The sequence below is a fragment of the Caloenas nicobarica genome, chromosome 2 (assembly GCF_036013445.1).
Source record: "Caloenas nicobarica isolate bCalNic1 chromosome 2, bCalNic1.hap1, whole genome shotgun sequence".
Lineage (NCBI taxonomy): Eukaryota > Metazoa > Chordata > Aves > Columbiformes > Columbidae > Caloenas > Caloenas nicobarica.
In genome coordinates, this window is record NC_088246.1 from 36,428,245 (window position 1) to 36,446,248 (window position 18,004).

An 18,004-nucleotide genomic window follows, 5' to 3' on the forward strand; every position below is an offset into this window, starting at 1 on the left:
GCAGAGAAAGTAGTTCTGTTACGGAGTACTATGCAGGTATCTGTTTACTTGTCTGGCTTTAACTTGAGAAATACAGTGTTCATACTTCAGCCCACATTTTATACTTCCTTTCCTCCTGCCATTATTTTTCTTCCAATTACTTTTCCCTCCTCTCTTTTGTCAACTGCCATCTGAAAATACTCTACAATTCCCCTCTAAGCCTCATTTCTCAAGACGCAAAAGCCAACAAAAGCAAAACGAAAAAAAATACGAAAACGACTCGAGGAACTCAAAATAGAAGGCGAGGAGAAGTTAGGAATGACTTTGAGAGACACGTCAAGTTTGCAGAATATCAGCCTGCTCGCATCTGCATCGTATAATTACAACGGGTCCCACAGAGCTGAAATTGCTGGGGATACAAGCAGGGCTTTTTATTTGTATCAAAGACAGCTGTTAAGGAATTTCACTCGCCAGTAAATAATTTTCAAACGGGAGGTTTGCGGCGCTGCCGTTTCCCCGCACGGCTGTGTCTCCAACGACGTGGGGCAGAAAAGGGCATTGAAAAATCTGTCCCTTCGCACCCCGCTCCGAAGGCGAAGCTTTTCAGGGGCTCTCCTCCCGGGCTGATCCAGGGAGAGCTTCTTCCATTCTACCCGAACCCTTCAATTCCTCCTCTCTCCAAATATTTCATTTCTCACCAGCCGGGAGATCAGGACACCCTATTTGCAGGCTCAGAGCTTCGGCAGAGAAGGGCGAATATTTGGGGCAAGGGAAAGAGAAGCTGCCAATTCAGTGACAGGGCTCCCTCCGTCTCTATTAGCTAATAGGAAATGCCTCGGTGTTTTGAGAATAAATGCAGGGTATGTCCTCGGTGCAGAGTAAGCTTTACTTCTGCTATGAGAGCATGGAGCGTGGCCAGGCAGCAAATGCCACCCGAACCGTGCCCGGTGGCAGCGGGGCATCCCTCACCATGCTCCTGCGATGAAGTGGCAAAAAACCAAAAAGATCTTCAAACCTCTCGGCCTTTGTTAAAACCAAACCAGCAGTTCCAACGCCAGTTTTACTCCCATAAAAGTCGACATTTTAGGAGCTGTCGGGGAGGCGGCCGAGCGCTTGATGGCGGGCGGGCGGGCGCTCTTTCGCGGGGTCACAGCGCCACCTGCCGCCGCCCGGCTGACACCGCCGCCGCCACCGCCGCCGCGCCGGCCCCGCGGAGCCAGCGCCTCTGCCCGCCAGCGCACCGGGAAGATAAATGTCCACCTCCCAGCCTGGATTTAAGCACGGGAAGGCCAATAAAAGGTTGTTATTTCCGCTCGCCCGCTTTATCTAAAACAGCCAGACAAAACAAATGAAAAGGCTTTTGTAGAAAATCTTAATTGTGGTTGGACAGTTGTAAACTCATTAAGAGCCGAATTCCAGACAGTTTGCAGACCCGTCATTTATTACACACTCTTAATGCTGATTCTTTGAAGTTGCCTCTGTCTGCAACAACAGAGGGCGTCCCAGCATCCCCAAATACTGGCTCAGGGATCAATTAGGGGCTTTTTGTGTGTGCACTCCACAACGAGCTCCCTTTCAATAATTAGAGCTCATCAAATCTTAGCCCGGATTTATTTTTTTCCTTTTTTTTCTCTTTTTTTTTTTTTTTAAGGTGAAGCCGAAAGCTTTTTTTTTTTTCCCCTCCCGCAGTTCTGAACATCTGTAAACTTCTTGCCGGCTCCCTAAGTTTTGTCTTTAGCCCTGCAGCGTTTTACACCCCATAAACGGTTACAGCAGTCATTTTCTTTTATTGCACTGTATGGCGCTGAATTTTCCTGACAACAACTTCTGCCAAGACCATAAGTGTGTTTCGTCTTATTTTGCTTTAAATACATACATAGATGTAAGTGTACCTCCGTAAAACAAGCGGCTTTTATTATTATCCGACATATTTGCAAACAAGGGTCGGTGTGTCGCAGAAGTGTGCCGCAGCTCATATTATGGAGGATGTCTACTCTGAGCAGTAAGATGTCCGCCCAAAACAAGGGTAAATTTCAGCAAGCTCACAGAATTCGCTATTTTCTTTTGTAGCTGAGCTTGGTTTGTCTTGGGGCGGCGGGGGAGGGGTGGGTGCAATGGGGCTGTATGTAGAAATCTTCCACTCCAACGAAACCTTCTTTCTGTTTTTCAAAATAAATCCTATTTTGTCTGCTCTGCTCTAGCCTGCTGCCAGCCCAACTCTTTCCTTCGGCTAAATGAGCGAGTAGAATTGACACCATAAATTCTACCAAATTGTCAGCAAAATTTTATCTGTATCTATGTCTATCTGTACATACATATATAATCCGAGGCTCTAGTAAAATGCAACGGATTGTTTTTATTTGCCACGAGACATTTAAAAGGGAAAAAAAAATCCCAAACATGAAGGCAAGGGAAGGAAAAAAATGGGTGACGTTTGAAATAACATGTTTTGCATGGATAATTATCTGTAGAAGGGAATTATAAAGAACGCGCTAGTAAGGCGAGACTTCTCACAGAGCTCGTTGAAGCACATTTAGTGCTGGACATTTTCTGGTACAAGCTAATTAACCATCTCAGCTTAAATGTCGCCGTCTGAGCTAATTTACATGATTGTCCGCACCGAAGAACGTCGGACATTTTGGTTTAGTCCTAAATCCCCCCGCCCCGCCAGGCGAATTTATTAAACTGGCGTTAACTGGGGAGCGTGCCCCCGCCGCCAGCCGAAGGGGCTCCCTCCCTCTTCGCCCTGCTAAGCACTAGTTTACCAAATTATAGCCGGGAGGGGGGAGTTGTGCCTCCTCTTAGCGAAGCAGTGGCATTTAGGATCTGAATCTGCCCGTTTAGGGCGAAAATAAGCCCAAATTTTAATCACCTGGGGTCTGAGTTCATAGAACCGTGGGTTTATCCTGTCTCAGAAATAACACTGCTACTCGCCTCTGCTATTGCCCTAGCCCTGCCAGGTCTGCTGGTGAGATTCGGTGTGCCGTGGAAGAACCCCTACTTAATGATCTTAAACCATCACAAAATATAAAAGAATCAATATATTTTATTTGGCAAAAAGTTAAATATCATTTAAACACAACGATTTGGTCAGTAGGCCATGAGGTAACTATTTCAAAATAGACAGCGTACGTTCTGCATCAACATAACTTCCCAGATTCATTTATTTTAAATCGCTACAAATTTACAATAACCAAATGCAGGTTTTCATAGTGTATAATTTATTATCAATAAAATTAACCTTCATTACAATAAGCATCAAATCATTCGATTAAAATTAAAACGTAAACAATAGGTAGTTACCCTTTTCACATATATGTATAGCTCCAAAATCTGATAACTGCTCACTGGTGCAAAAACAATATTTAAGCTAGTCTGTTTATTTACTTTTTTAATATATAGATTATATATACAACCGACAAAGACAGTACTATATATGTATCAACTGTGCATACTAAAATGACTTGCTTCAATATTTTGAGAACCGTGATTCCCAGACATCCTGGACAAACTTTTTTTTTCTACTTTTTTTTTTTTTTACTTTTTTTTTTTCCGTTGGGATATATATAATATATATTTTACAATCAAAGGTTAACTGTCTAATTATACAGAAAAGACTTAATACACTACAGAGCTATACTCTATGCAATTTTTATAATAAACAACCTGAGTTCAAATTGAATTCTAGCTTACACCATTACATCCGGTACAGCACTCAAGCACATAAATTGAGTCACAAACATAATTACCACAATAAAATACAGTGTTCAAGTATTAAAGCAGAGATGTCTCTGCTGCGCAAAGAGCGAATAAAATTAACTATGTAGACTAAACTATACAGTCCGTAAATAGTTGTGCATTATGAAAAGGTAGTTTTTTTTCTTTTCTTTTCTTTTTTTTCTTTCCATAAGTGAAGAAACAGGTAGATTTATACAAGCCAGCTAAATAGCCTTTTCGTGCTAATGCCCCCTTTTTCTTTCCTATTAGAAAATTCAAAGTCTTACTGTACCTCTCCTGGCAAACTGGCCTCTGTGGTAATCAAGGTACAATCATAATCAGAATTTGCCATGGGGAGAAAAGTGAGGCCTGGACCCAGACGCATTGCATGGCAGGGCTCAAGGGGAGGATTTGTTTTGTTTTAAACTTTTTCTTCCTTTTTTTTTTTTTTTTTTTTTTTACTCTAAGCATTTTCAATTTAACCCACGTGTCGCCATCATTCATCCTTCGCTCGATCTTTGTTGATTTTCTTCATTTTCATCCTCCTGTTCTGAAACCAGATTTTCACTTGTCTCTCAGTTAAATTGAGGAGTCTGGCCACCTCGTATCTACGGTCCCTAGTGAGATACATATTGAACAGAAACTCCTTCTCCAGTTCAAGGGTCTGATGCTTGGTGTAAGGGCATCGCTTTTTCCTGGTGGACCTTGCGTGGAGCCAGTTTGCAGCTGGATTATCTACAACGAAAACAACAGGAGAAGTTCAGGCTCGAGGGGAGAGGGAGGAGGCTATAGAGGGAGATCCACGCAGGACCAGCCGCATAGGTGTCCCGATTTGGGGATTTAGGACGTGGCTCTCATTTTACAAGGCACAGAGGACGGTGAGGCACAATGGACTCCAAAATACAGACACATAGAGGGGTCACACACAAACACACGCTGCAAAGCCCCGCCACCCCCGCCTCCCCTCGCCTATTTTATTGTTTGTAGTATGCAATTTTATAATACTCTCTCCTCCTCTCTCTGTGCTAGCTCCCTCCCTCCGTCTTGGCCTCCCCATGCACACAAACCCCTCAAACTGCCAGCCCGGGGAGTGACCAGCTAGACCAACATGTCATCGAAATTGTTTCACTTTTTAATTTCGACCTTCTCCCGTGTCATCACTGGCAAGACCCAGGGAGCTGGCAAGTCAGTCTACAGCTGGCATAATTAAAACCTCGCCGGTTTAGGACCCTTATTCTCAAGGTGTTAATCGTGGTAGCAATCCCGAGGCGCTCTGCCACCAGTTTCGCAGCCCTGGGAGCATCCAGCCCGGGGTTTTCCGCGAAGCGGGTGGGAGGGAGACATCAAGTCAACGGCGAGGTTTCTGCCCTCAGCCCCGCAATAGCCGCCCCGGCCTGCGAGGCATCACACAAAATAAGGATCAGATTCACATCCAATGCTTTCTAGGCACCCTCTCCTCGCCGTTTGCCCACGCTTGGGAGCGCGACGAGGCGGAAGGATGCGAGCACGTCCTGCAGAGTCTGCTGAGGTGGCTAGTGCGGGAGTGGGCGGATTTTGCCTTTCTTTTTTTTACGTTGCAGTTGTAAGGCAGGGTTTTGTTTTCCTTCCAGTCTGGAACGCCCAAGCCATCCTAGATCCCGTCCGAGCTGCGAAGGGCAGCGCTGGCTCTTGCAGATCGCAGACCCCGGGCGAGCTGCAGCGGCGGCGGCGGCAGCAGCCGGTACTCGGCCGAGCAATTAGCCCCAGCGCCTCGACACCTCCCCGCGGCCGGCGCAGCGCCCTGAAGTCCATTACCCTCGCAGTCCCACTTACTTGGATCGATCTGCGGTTTCTCTCCGTTTGCCTCACTTTCTCCATTGCTTTCAGAGAATGCGCCTTCGTGGCTTTGCTTATCCCTATCAACTGGAGGAGAACCACAAGCATAATCAGAGAGAGACAAAGTGTGAGTGTCAAACGTGGTACAGTCAGCCCTCCTGGCCGCCAGCGGTTCAGGTTTAATGCCGTAATGCCTGCTGGTAGGTAACCCGGGGAAAGACAAGGAGCCCGGCACAGGCTCAAGCCACGAACGCATGTACCTGCCGTCGGGCGGTGCCACGGGCGCCTGGTGGTGCGCGTAGGGGTGGTAGACGGCGGGGACGCCGCTGGCGCCGGCGGGGTGCGCGGGGCTCCAGGGGGGGCCGAAGACGGGCGCCTTGGGCTGGAAGCTGCAGGGGGCCAGCTCGGGGTGCTCGGCCAGCGCCGCCGGCCGCGGCGGCGGCGGCCCCAGCGGGGCGGGGGCGTAGCGGGGCGCCGCCAGCTCGTCCCCCTCCGGCACCAGGAAGGAGTCCACGTAGTAATTGCTGAGGGTCCCGGGAGCCGACATGGCGGGCGCGGGCGGCGGACCCGCCGCGGTTCGGGGCTGCGGGTTTCACGTAACAACTTGGTGCTGGCGGAGAAGTAGAGTCAGTAATAAGTTGAGGGCAGCCCGGGCGCCCATTGGCTGCCCCGGTCACGTGGCGGGGGAGCAGAACAATAAAGTATAAATCAGTCCGCGGGCTATTAATGGGTCAGTGTTTTCCAGCCATAATTTTTATAGCGAGGCCATATGTTTTTATGCAAAGGGATATTGGAGTTATACGGCGGAGTTTGTTTTAATTGCGGCCAACTGAGATTAAAAGATCAGATTCCGTATTACAGCCCCCCTTCCCTCTTTCTCTGTCCTCTTTTTTTTTTTTTCGTTTAAGCGGACTATTTTATATCATAATTAATCATCCCATCAGTGGGTCGTGTTCCCCTCAAAAAAAAAAAAACACCCACACCCTTGTGATCGGAGACCTTCACATAAAATTATACAATAATTGAAGCAATAAAAAAGCAAAATAGCAGTTGCGGTATACTGTATTTAAATATATATTTATTATATTTCATAAGGAGTTATTGTTTCGGGAGCCACAGGGTTGTTATTAAGTCAGTAACTATGAACGGGCTCATTTGCATCGCTGTGTTTCACGGCAGTAAAAATTTACGAGTGCTTGGAAAGGTTAAATTATACTATTGTGTTTAGTTTGGGAACTCACTATAAACAATACCGTTCCGTTCGGCGCAGAGAGCTGGCAGCGGAAAGTCAAATTCAACGTATCCACTTTCCGAAACTCCGCTGCCGAGTCGACCCTCCCCACCCGGCCGGAGAAGAACCGGGGCAGGCGCTGGCTCGGTATTTAGGCTGGCCCGCACCAAACTGCACTTCACCACCCCACCCCGCTGGACAGAGAGCGGCAGTGACCGAAACACCCTCCTCGTCCTCTCTGCCGCACCGCCGCGCCCGCTCGCCCGCCCCTGCCCTTGGACGGGGCCGCAGCGGCCGGGGACCCCCTCGCCAGGCCGGGGAGAGGAGCCCGGACTGGGCGACGAGGCGGCGGCCGGAACGGAGCCGCCGTCCTGGCCGGGAGGGAGAGCGGACAGAGCCGGGCGGCGGTATTTATCACTACGATTAATTCTTTAACTATGCAGAGAAGCAGCGGGGGGAAAAGGGGAGAAAAAGCCCAGTCTCCCCGCTGCCGAAAGGCACCCTGCTTTTCAGGGCGGCTATCAAAGGGACGCTCGCAGTCGGCCGTCCCGCATTCTGGTGAATCAAATTTATGTGAAAATATAGTTATTTGTTGGTGGCACCTCCTTTGGCTGCAGGACACACGCTAGCGGCGTCGGAAACCAAGCGGAGGGTTACAGTGCTCCGCAGAAGGAGGGGAGGGTGCGCGGGGGGAGAGTGAGAGGCGGCCAGATCCAAGTCCAGTGTTAGGAATTGAAGTCGTGCCTGAGCGCCTTGCAAATACGCTTCTGACTGCCTGATTTTTCTCCGGCGGACACTCACGCTGTTTATCCCCGTGGCTGGCGAAGGAGCGCGGTCAATGGGATGCAGGGGGCACAAAAAATCTCCGCGAAAGGCTCAATTTACTCGAAATATCTTTTATTGAAAATAGAGCCCAGCAAATGGTAGGGACTGCCGAGTAATAATTAAAATCATGTGTAAATAGTGTTCGTGCGAAAGTGTGGTTCTAATTAGTTTTACATCGCTATGTGGGCTGTCTCTCTCCCTCTCTCCCCCTCTTTCCTTCTCTCTTTCTTTTTCTTTTCATGTCTTCCCAACAGTTTAATCCGAAATCTTACAGGGATCCTATTTTAACAACGCTCTCTCCTCCATTCGGGATTATGAACGCCCATAATGAAACTATTATCCCCCATTAGAGTTCAAAAATTACGGAACAGTTGCAAGATCTCCACAAACAAGAAGCCCGTTATTTTCTAACAATTTAAAAAATGCAAATAAAACTCTCTTCTGCTATTTTTTGTGGCCATTGTATAGACACGCCGTAATAGAAAAAAATAATTGTATTTCTTTCCTGGAAAGACGGAACTCGACGTCATTTGTATTTATTATTAAGAGTCAGCTGTGGTGAAATGTGATTGTAGAACTTCCTTTTTCCATTCAGAAAAAATAATCTTAGCTGCAGGAGTCCTGGATGTTTATATTCGAATTTGGGTTCTCAACTTGCAGCGCGCTTCATTTTTTTGGTTACTCACCAAAAATAATAGCAAATGAATAACAATAACAATAACGTTTAAAAGAACGTGCCTGTATTTTTATTTCCCTGTAAAATTCTGCATTTGTTCACCGCCGGCATCCAAGCGGCAGGAGAGGTTTTACAGAAAGCAAGATATAAAATATAGCAAGTAATTACAGACATTTTTCACGGGATCACATTGCTGATAATAACACTGGAGCATTCGCCTCTCTTTTCGCCCTTTTAGACCCATTTTTCCCACAAATACATTTTACATACAAGCCACGAAGGCTAGTGGAGGCAGCGTGGGCTTCACACAATTTGCGTTGCAAATTACTTAAGGTTTTGGTGGCTTACACCCTCGGAGGCAAAAGACCCCAAACAGGGCAGAAATGGACGTTCACATCAAATTGCAATATGTAATCGGAATTCCCAGGAACGAAGCACCGCTGGAGCGGTCGTGCCTGAATAAAAATACTCCCTGCCCTCCATCCCGGCATAATCAAATTAGCAGAGCTCCCATTCCGCTACCTTTTACCCCCGGCTGCAACAGGAAGGACCTCGAGGGTTTTTAAGTGAGGGCCATATGCAAGGGCTGCTCCATTAACCACGCATCGCGGAGGCGCGGAGTGTACGCGGGCGCGGGGCAGGAATCCGCGGACGTTGGCGATCTTTCCTGAACGGGGAGTTCAGGATCGCCTTTTCCCAGGGTTTCCTGCCACTGCAAACCTCTCTCACGGAATCGTCGGTGCTGCGAACGCACGGAGGTGTTTTGGCACAGCGGAGAGAAAAAATGATTCAGAATTTGGGGGAAGCAGTCCAAAATCAGATGATGCGATTCACATGGGAAATAAAGGACAGAGGCAAACCTGTGTATAAACGCCGTATAGGCACGCACAGACATATGCACTGCAAATACACTCCCCGTATGTACAGAGACCCAGCAGATACCCCGTCAGGCGCACAGTGTGTGTAGAGACAGCCACAAGCACTTAAATTTGACTGCAGTGTGGAGCTCTGCTCCTGCCCCAGCCGAGGCCGTCTCCTTCTCTAAGGAACCGGCTAGGGTGGGTCTAGCTACAATCCGCTAGCCGAACTCCTTTGACGTCCTGCACCCCAGCCTGGGCTTTCGAAAAAGTTTATACTTTCAAAATTATTATTATTTTTTAAGGCAAAAAGAATCATGATCACTAAAAAGTAAACAGAAATAAACCCCCAACGAATGAGTTTTGTGTCCTTTCCTTTGCCCGCCTTTCCTTTGCTGAGGGTGCCCCGCTCCGCTGCCGTGCGGGCGCTGGCTGCCGGGCGGAGGGCCCGGCGGCAGGCGGCCCCTGCCCGCGGTCGCTCTGCGGACACAAAAGGCGGCGGCGGCGACAGCGGGCCCGGAGAGGTCGCTGTTGCCCGTTCCGCCGCCGCGGAGAGCGGCCGCGCCCGCACCGCAATCGTGATCATAACCGAGGCCTTGCGGGCCCCAGGGCAGCCAGTGTTCCCGGGCAGCCCCTGGGGAGCGGGCCCGACGGATCCCTGTGACAGGCCCCGGCGGGCACCAGCCACCCTCGACGGGGGCGAGAGCCACCAGCAGGGCCGGGCACCCCCGTGGCGAGGGGGGTCCGCCCGGCCGCGGGTCCTGCGCTCCGGAGCCTTGTCTGTGATGGTGCGCGGAGCGGGGCCGGCAGACTTGATCTCTCCCCACCCCCTCCCTCGGGCAGGCTTTTGGGTGTCTGTTTTTTAATAAATCCAGACAGAAAAATAAAACCAGCACACACACACCCCCCTCGAGCTCGACCCACACCGAGCAGAATGCCAAAACGCACCTGACCTTGAATGTAGCCTGGGAGATATATTAAAAATCCCGCAAGCAGGCAGGGACTCGCTTAGGAGCTAGCTAACCTTGAAGAACTTGTCAAGCTTCCCCCCTCGGCTGCCGTGTTTATCTGAGGAATCAAAGGAGGCTCCGTTGCAGATGGGGAACAATGGCATTGGGACTTGACGCCTACAGATCACTTCAGCGCTAAGATTTCTTCGGGTAGAAAGGACCCTCGCACCAAGCATACCTGGTGATGATATCAACTGAAGTAATTAAGGCAGTTTCGTGCTGTAGAGAGAAAGGTGGAGCCCCAACAACATGAAACTACCTAAACCACAGAGCAGTTCTCAGGCGCTAATTATTACTTTCCCCATTGCCGTGGTCCTTAACGCAAGGATCCCGCTACGAAAATAAAACCAGAAACGTGACTAAAACATCCCTCTCGCCCGCCCGCCCCGCCGGCGCCCCTCCGCGCCCCCCGGCCAGCCTCGGGTGGGTTAATGAAAACAAGAGAGAAATATAATAACAACCTCCCCCACGGGCAGCTTCTCCCTCTCCATGCAGATGCAACCAGGAAGAAAAAGGCCGTGCACGACAATGTTATATTATGAAAAGCTAACGGCTCCCAAGAACCCCGGGTTCAAAGCCTGTCCCCCCTCCTCCCGGTATACACATACCCTGCGAAGAAGCATTAGCTGTCGCACTTCTCCCAGCCCTCCTTTTGCCTCCCTTTTGTGCAAGACTCGATTAGCTAAACATGCAGTAAGAGAGGGAGGATGCAAAAAAGCAGCTTGGGTGAAATAAGCTCTTCTACATGCAGCCAGGTAGGTAGCCTTATCTGGAGGGGCCCGCTGGCAGGGACGAGAGGCTGGGGTCCCCCCTCCCCATGTGCTCACCTTTACGATTTCTTCTTAGCCCTGAGATAAAGCTAGAATTTTGTCACCGTCCTCTGGACTTAAAGATCTCCGCAAACTTCTAGGTGTTCGATTTTTAAAAAAATCGTTTCCCTACCCTCAAGAAATAGTAATTTGCTTCCTCAGTCTGTGCAGCTCCTCAGTCAACTGAAACCACTCGTTCAAGACAGCAACAATCCAGATATACTAGCAAGTCATAAAACTGAACAAAAGCCGACAAACCTTAGAGCACCATCGCTATATGGCCCAGACAAATTACGACCGTCTAGGTAATATTTAAATAGATTCCTAAAGTAATTGCAGGGGGTTTAGGCAACTATTCCTGTTGTAAAAGTTCTCGAAGACATAAAGTAGAACCTGAGGATAAACAGTCACAAAAAGAGGTAAAATTAAAAGGATTCATTCCACGTTTTTTTATTCTTCTATGAGAACATAAACATCGTCTTTTTCACGCACAGCAGCATTACAATATTAATTTATTCCGATTTAAGGTAAGAACTAGATATAGCTAGAACTAACATTTATAATAACGATAGAATGCATTTGCTTAAAACAGTATCGGCATTTTAATAATAATAGACATTTATACATATCTGTATTTATAGCTTTTCCTGCTTCTTTCTTTTTTTTTTCTTTCTCTTTTTAATTTTTTTCACCTATATGTTTGACCCTTTAATGCATGTAACTTCACAGTATAAAGGAAGACGAACATATTCTCCCTCGCAATCGCAGACTCTGGCTCAGAAAGTCCTTCTGATGTTCAGGATATATAATTTTCAGTGAAATTAGTGAGGAAAAAGTGACTACTTTCTTCTCAAGGGGGAATTATTGTGTGCTTGTCATGCGTTACCAACGGTAACGTTATTTATAGACAAAAAAATCGCTAATTCCACATACTTAAGCAAAACTACATTAAGTAAATATCTACAACCAGAAAGAGCGAGAGAAATTCAGAGGTAAGTGTCATAATTTAGTCCATGAGCAACACGAGCTTTTTTATACCTTTAAAGAGAAGAAATTTCATTTTCCTGGCCAATTTTAAAGCTGTAATATTGACTTTTAAGGTAAAGCAAAAAAAGAATCGCTCTTAACACCCGTTCCCATTAAGCCCTTTTAAAGGATGCCTGCATTTCATTATTCTAAGTCCTGCTTTTCGAAGGAAAAATGGGGGAGGGAGGAGAAAAGGAAAACAGAGGAGGGGGAACTCCCAATATATAGAAATATGGCAAGGCTTAGATTCTTCATTCTGCAGCTAGTTATAGTCCAAGTTACACCGCTTGGTGTAATGGGCCTTTAACCGAGCTTGTTTACTTTTGAGAGAGAGATATGAGGGGAAAGATATTTGCAGCTCCTGAAATGGTATTTCTGTGTTTCAAAGCTTAAAAGAACAAATCGGCTCCCGGGAAAGCTGAAGGAAGCGGGGAGGTTCACGCACGGCATTTTGTGCATTAGCGTGGCTTTAGTCCGCCCCCCACCCCAAAATAGCTCTTAAGAGGTTAAGGGCACATTGCGAATGTCTAAAAATCGTTAATCCATACAGGTGCGGATGACTACAGCCTAGGAAAATGATACTGGCTCTTTAAAACATAAAGATGTGTTTATAGGTTCATCAAGAGAAATTAAAGTTGGCTGTGAGCTCCCGAATCCTATTCTCTCTGTTCATTTTCTTCAGTTTCATTCTGCGGTTCTGAAACCAGATTTTAACTTGTCTGTCTGTGAGGTGGACTGTGCGGCTGATCTCTAGGCGACGCTCACGAGTCAGGTACATATTGAACAGAAACTCCTTTTCCAGCTCGAGAGTTTGATGCTTGGTATAGGGGCACCGTTTCTTTCTGCCACTTTTTGCCGTGAGCCAGTTTGCTGCATTTTCTCCTTTTGAATTGCCTAGTTTTGAGAAAGTAGAAAAGGGACGTTACCAGTGGGTAGGAGGCAAAGAACTGGGGGAGAGAGGATGGAAGGAGCGTGTATCTGTGTGTGTGTGCGGCGGCTTGCCCCTCCAGCTGAGGGGAGCTGGAATGTGGGGTGTCCTTGTGGGAACCGAGAGTTTTAATGCTGTTTCCCCAAGGCCCTAGAGCCGGCCGAGAAAATCTGCCTCTGCTCAAAAAGCTCCGGGCAGCCTCCGGCGGGGCAGTGTACCCCGCTGGGTAGCTCATCTCCGACCTCCCCAAACAGGCTTTTACCCGTGCCCCCTTCGGCCGTTTCGAGCTCACTGTTACTGGGTGGGGGGGGCTTGATGAAAGGTCTGGGGTCTTATTTAGCCCCACCAAGCACCAGCTTCCAAAAAAAACAAAGCCTGCGGGTCTGAACTTTGTAAATGTGCTCTGGAGGTGGAAAACAAGGTGAGCTGGGGAGCTGGAGCTTCCCCGCCTCCAGCCCTTGCCTTCCCGGGGAGCTTCGCCCCGGCCCTCTCTTTTCCAACCATTTCGGGGCACAAAAAAAAAAATTTATATTAAAAATGTCTTGTTTTGGGGTGTTTGTCCCTATCAGTGGAACCGACTGGGAGAGAGGTAACACCGATTCCTCGATGGCTCGCAGTGGTTCGTGGCTTGGGGTTGGCTCTCTAGTAGTTTTCCGCTTTCTTGTTTTGATCTTATTATTTTCCAACGAGGCGCCTGAAGGAATAACAGGGCTTCTGAAATGCAGCCGGAGAGAAGCGCCTGAAAAGTCTACCGCTCAGGGAAGGAGAGTTATTTTTTTGCTATGGGGACCCGAAAGGGAAATAAATAAGCAAATGAATAAATAACAACCCTGTTATCTAGTGTAGACGCTGAAGGATATTCGCGGTGCATTCATCAGTCTAATTTGATAGCAGTTCATAGATGGCACATTTCAGCGCGGCTCTTATTCCGAAAAGCATTCTGGATCGTAAAATATAACTTACCGCGTTAATAGGTTTATTTATTGGCAGTGCCTATTGCTTATTTTGGATGCTTTACAAACATCTCTGTTATCTGGTAGGCACCTTCACATCACAGGGGAAAGATTGATCTTGTTTTTCTATATGTTTAAGCAGCATGCAGGCTAAAGTTGCCCAGAGCAGAGGCTCTAAGGGTTTTAAACTATAGGAAGGACATTAATTTTTACGGCAACCCCATGCCCGAATATTACAAAGTTCAGAAGGTCAGTTTGAGCAGCGCTTCTTGGCAGCCCCGCGGGGCAGCTGGGATCCTCCTTTCGCATCACGATGCCACTATGATCCTCGACTGCTTTTTTTTTTTTTTTTTTTATCATCACCACCACCGACACCATCATCATTCGCTTACCTACGGGCTCTTTCTCGGGAGAGGCTTTGCTGCTCTCTGACGGAGCTGGAGAGAGCTCCTCTGCGGTGGAAGATGAAGTCTGAGTCTCGTCCTCCCTCTGGGAGATGCACGCCAAGGGGCTTGGGGAGCGCTCCTCGTCCTCCTTCCTCCCCGCGTCCGGGACGGGAGGCAAAGATGGAGGCGTCTGGAAGCGGCCGGGGGGCTGCGGAGGGAAGGAGGCAGCCCCGGCCGGCCCCGCGCCGTAGTTCTTGGAGGTGCCATAAGCCTGGGAGAGGCGGAAGTAGCCCGGGACAGGGACCCCGCCGCCGCCGCTGGCCGGACTGACCTCGGCGTTCAGCCGGGGGAAGGGAGCGAGGTCGGTGGCGGCCGAGCCCTTGGGGCATTTCTCTGAGTCATAGAGGCAGTAGGAGCTCTCCTCCTTAATGCTTGGAGCGAAGGAGCACGAGGTGGCCTGCTGGCTCTCCGGCTCTTCCATGCGACAGGACCGGGGGGTGTCTAGCCACACTTCCATTCCTGACACGTAGGGGTGCGAGCTGGGGACCATGCTTTGAGAAGTACCTTCATTGCGTTTGCTCAAAACGGGGAAAAGTCCGCAGCTTTGCAGCCCGTAGGACAGATCGGACGCTTGTGGCAGGTAGATACCACTGTTGGGATAGTAGCCGCCTCCGCCTCCGCCTCCTGCTCCCGCCGCTTCCCCTCTGCCCGAACTGATCAAGGAGTCTACCAAAAAAGAGTTTGCAGCCGGACTCTCGGAGCATGACATTGTTGTGGAATAATTTGGCGAAGGGAGCAGATAGCCCTTTCTGGCTGACATTTCTTGTGCAAAACATGCTGAATATGATTAGAGATACCCCCGCACCACGGCAGACGCTTGCAGCCAATGGAAGCCCGGGCCTCCCCAGCAACCCCTCCCCGTCTAGTTTCGTATGCACCGAGCTGCTCTCAGGTCGACCTCTGAATTTGGGAGATAGATGTATATTAATGTGTAATATGGATTTCCATACACACGGGCGCGCACGCTTCGCCCACATGGGTGAGTGCCTGCGCCTGGGAGGGAGCCGCGCTCCCGGGAAGGGGAAGGAGCAGGCTTTGCTGGTACTGGCTCCAAGTTTTGCTCCCCTCTTATCACACGCACCGCTATAAAATAGCCCGGCGGTCCTGATGTTTATTATACCTAGGCTGAAGCGGTGTCCAGATGAAGCTTTTACTGTCACTCCTCTCTCCCCGCGGTTGGGCTTTCCGGCAGCAATGCCTGCTCACCTCCCTGCACAGCCTATGTGTCTCATGAAATTAATAAAACCACGTCTCGCCCGGTGTTTTATGCTCAGGCTCTGCTCATTCTATTTGATTGTCTCGTTTTTTAAGAAATAAAAGACGTGTTATTGTTTATCACGGATCATTGGAAACCGTAAAGGGGCCTGGTGCCTCCCGCGTTAAACTACCGAGGAAAGGGGCTGCTTCCAGCCTAACATCACCGCCAGGACGCCAAGCTGGGCTTAAATTTCCTGGAGATAAAATGCTCGCTGCTGCGCTGAAGAATCTCTTAGGGAGCAATGCCACTCCAGGAGGATTGACTCTGCGGTCGCAGCTTCTAATGCTTTAGTTAACGCTGGATTCTTCCCGAGGTCTGATTACCATTTAAAATTTAAGCCAGACATATGCCACAGAAAGAATCCAGACGCGAGCAGTTCAAATGGATCCTCGCAGGATGCTGCGCACCCTGTTTATTGATGTGTTTATATTTGGGCAATCATTTTTATATCTCCCCCCCTTCCCGCTCCATTTGGGTCATTCACTTTTCGTCTCTTCAAAAGCACCGTCTCTTTCACAAGCAATGTACTAAATAATGGAAAGAAGAGTAAGTAGATGAATCCTGAGATACTAGATAGCCGTGTCCAGTCAATATGTAATTGTGGCGGAGGTAGCAGACAGATAGCAGACAGACAGAGACGCAAAGAGACAGATAGATTTTCTAATGAATCGCTTAATGGTGGCTTGCTTTCACTTCCAACATCTCTCGCTTAAGCCATTTTGAAGTCGCCTCACTGCCTGGCCAGCGGAACTAAGGGCTCTTTAGTCGAAGGGAAGTCTGCGGCTGCCCGGTGCTTGCTGCCCACCACTGAGGAGCAAGGCTCGTTCCTCTTTCCCGCACGCTGCCCAGGGAAGGAGCGGCCCACCGGTCTCCTCTTCCAGCAGGGCGGGCGGGGGAAAGAGGCTGCCGGCCGGGCGTCAGCGCCGTCCCCGGCCAGAGCCGCTGCCTGGCACCCGGCTGCTGTGCCTGGGAGGGCGCCTGCGGCGGAGCCGCTGCCTGCCGGGCGGGGTGACGGCGGGGCGGCCGCGGCGCCCCGCATCCCCCGGCGCTTACCCTTGGCTTTCAAACCGCCCCGGGAAGAGCCGCCGGGCAGGGGATGGGGCGGCCCTTTCCCTCCCGCCCCATGGATCTGTCAAGCCCCACGTGGTCTCGTCCCACAGTGCTTGCCTGCCACGAGGAAATGCTTTTTCCACAGCGTGACATTCCCCCGGAGAAGTCCCTCCTTGCGGCAGGAGGCGAGTGTCCCTTCCCGCAGGGGAGCTGAGCCGAGCCGGCGGGGCCTTCCCAGCCTCCTTCCGCGCCTGCGGGAAGCGTCAGGGCAGGCAGAGGCTGCTACAACTTTGCAATACCCATGAAAGCTTTATGGAAAGACGCCTGATTTTTCCAGTGACATGGGACGAGCACCACAACGCGGCTTCCTTCTGACCGGCCCGTGGGATGCGGTGACAGGGATAGGTCCCACAGCCTATAGGAACCCTTAGACTTTTCCCCCCCACTTCATTTCCTCTTGTTATATTTGTATTTCCCCAACCCGACTAACCTCGCGATGTGTTAATGTGCGATGGACAAACCCTTATCAGATTCCTATGAGGGCCATATCACTGCTAACAAAATTAATACCATATAAGGCACCAGTTTATTGGCTGGTGTACAGGAAGGCTATTATCAATAGGCTTAGCGTTATAAATACAGATCTAAATAAAATGAAACGTGAGCCCCAACGTCGCCTTCCAAATACATTTCTCTACGCAAGTCAGGTATAAAAATTACTCCGGGGAAGTCCACTCTTGCGGTATGTTTATTTTGCATTTGCCAAATTAAATAGAAATGGATTGCAAACCTAAAAACCATACGGAACCGAGGACCAACACTTGAAATTCTTCCAAAGCTGTTTTTTAAATAAGCAGCACCCTTTAAAAAATTGGATTAAAGGCAGGGAAAGGCCTATAAAAGTGCGTTGCAGTCCTCGTCAGATGGAATAAAACGACTCGAAATGCATCGGAAGAAATACGGGTTGGCTTCTCTGCGAGCTGGTGCAGGGAAATCAGACAAAAGACACGGAGGCCAGGGACAATTTGGAAGGTTTTAAGTTTTCTTTAGCTTCCCCTCCCAGGTTTTGTGGCAGAGGGCTGGGGTTTCCCCCCTCCCGTGTCTGGTCCTGCCGGAGCTGCCATCGGCAAGGCCGGGTGTTGCTATTTTGATGGCAGCGAACAGAGCCGGTTTGATGGTCAAGGCACCGACTCCGTCTAGATCATGAACTCAGCTCGGCATTGCATTATCTCCGCTTTCTTTAATCGCTAACAAGGCCAAGGCAAATAGTAACCAGCATCATCAAACCCAGTGAAGTAAAACTAATAATGTTCACTTGATTCGTAACTATAAAAGATAATGGTCAATTCTGACTAAACTGAGCTAATTTGGCATGCGCTGGGTGTAGCTACTGCATTTCCAGCGCTTAACAATGTGTCCCTTGG

General features: G+C 49.2%; 2 protein-coding genes across 2 annotated transcripts; both read right to left on the reverse strand.

Moving 5' to 3' along the window:
* Nucleotides 1-3,007: 3,007 nt before the first annotated feature.
* HOXA9 (homeobox A9) lies at nt 3,008-6,139 on the reverse strand. Its single transcript, XM_065629468.1, has 2 exons — nt 5,509-6,139; nt 3,008-4,431 (listed from the first exon to the last, which is right to left on the reverse strand). Exons 1-2 carry the CDS (start codon nt 6,056-6,058, stop codon nt 4,193-4,195), a joined length of 789 nt encoding a protein of 262 aa, XP_065485540.1. The 5' UTR covers nt 6,059-6,139; the 3' UTR covers nt 3,008-4,192.
* A 5,227-nt stretch (nt 6,140-11,366) lies between these two features.
* Nucleotides 11,367-15,167, reverse strand: HOXA10 (homeobox A10). Its single transcript, XM_065629656.1, has 2 exons — nt 14,219-15,167; nt 11,367-12,839 (listed from the first exon to the last, which is right to left on the reverse strand). The coding sequence occupies exons 1-2, from the start codon at nt 15,030-15,032 to the stop codon at nt 12,565-12,567; spliced, it is 1,089 nt and encodes a 362-aa protein (XP_065485728.1). The 5' UTR covers nt 15,033-15,167; the 3' UTR covers nt 11,367-12,564.
* Between the last annotated feature and the right edge of the window lie 2,837 nt (nt 15,168-18,004).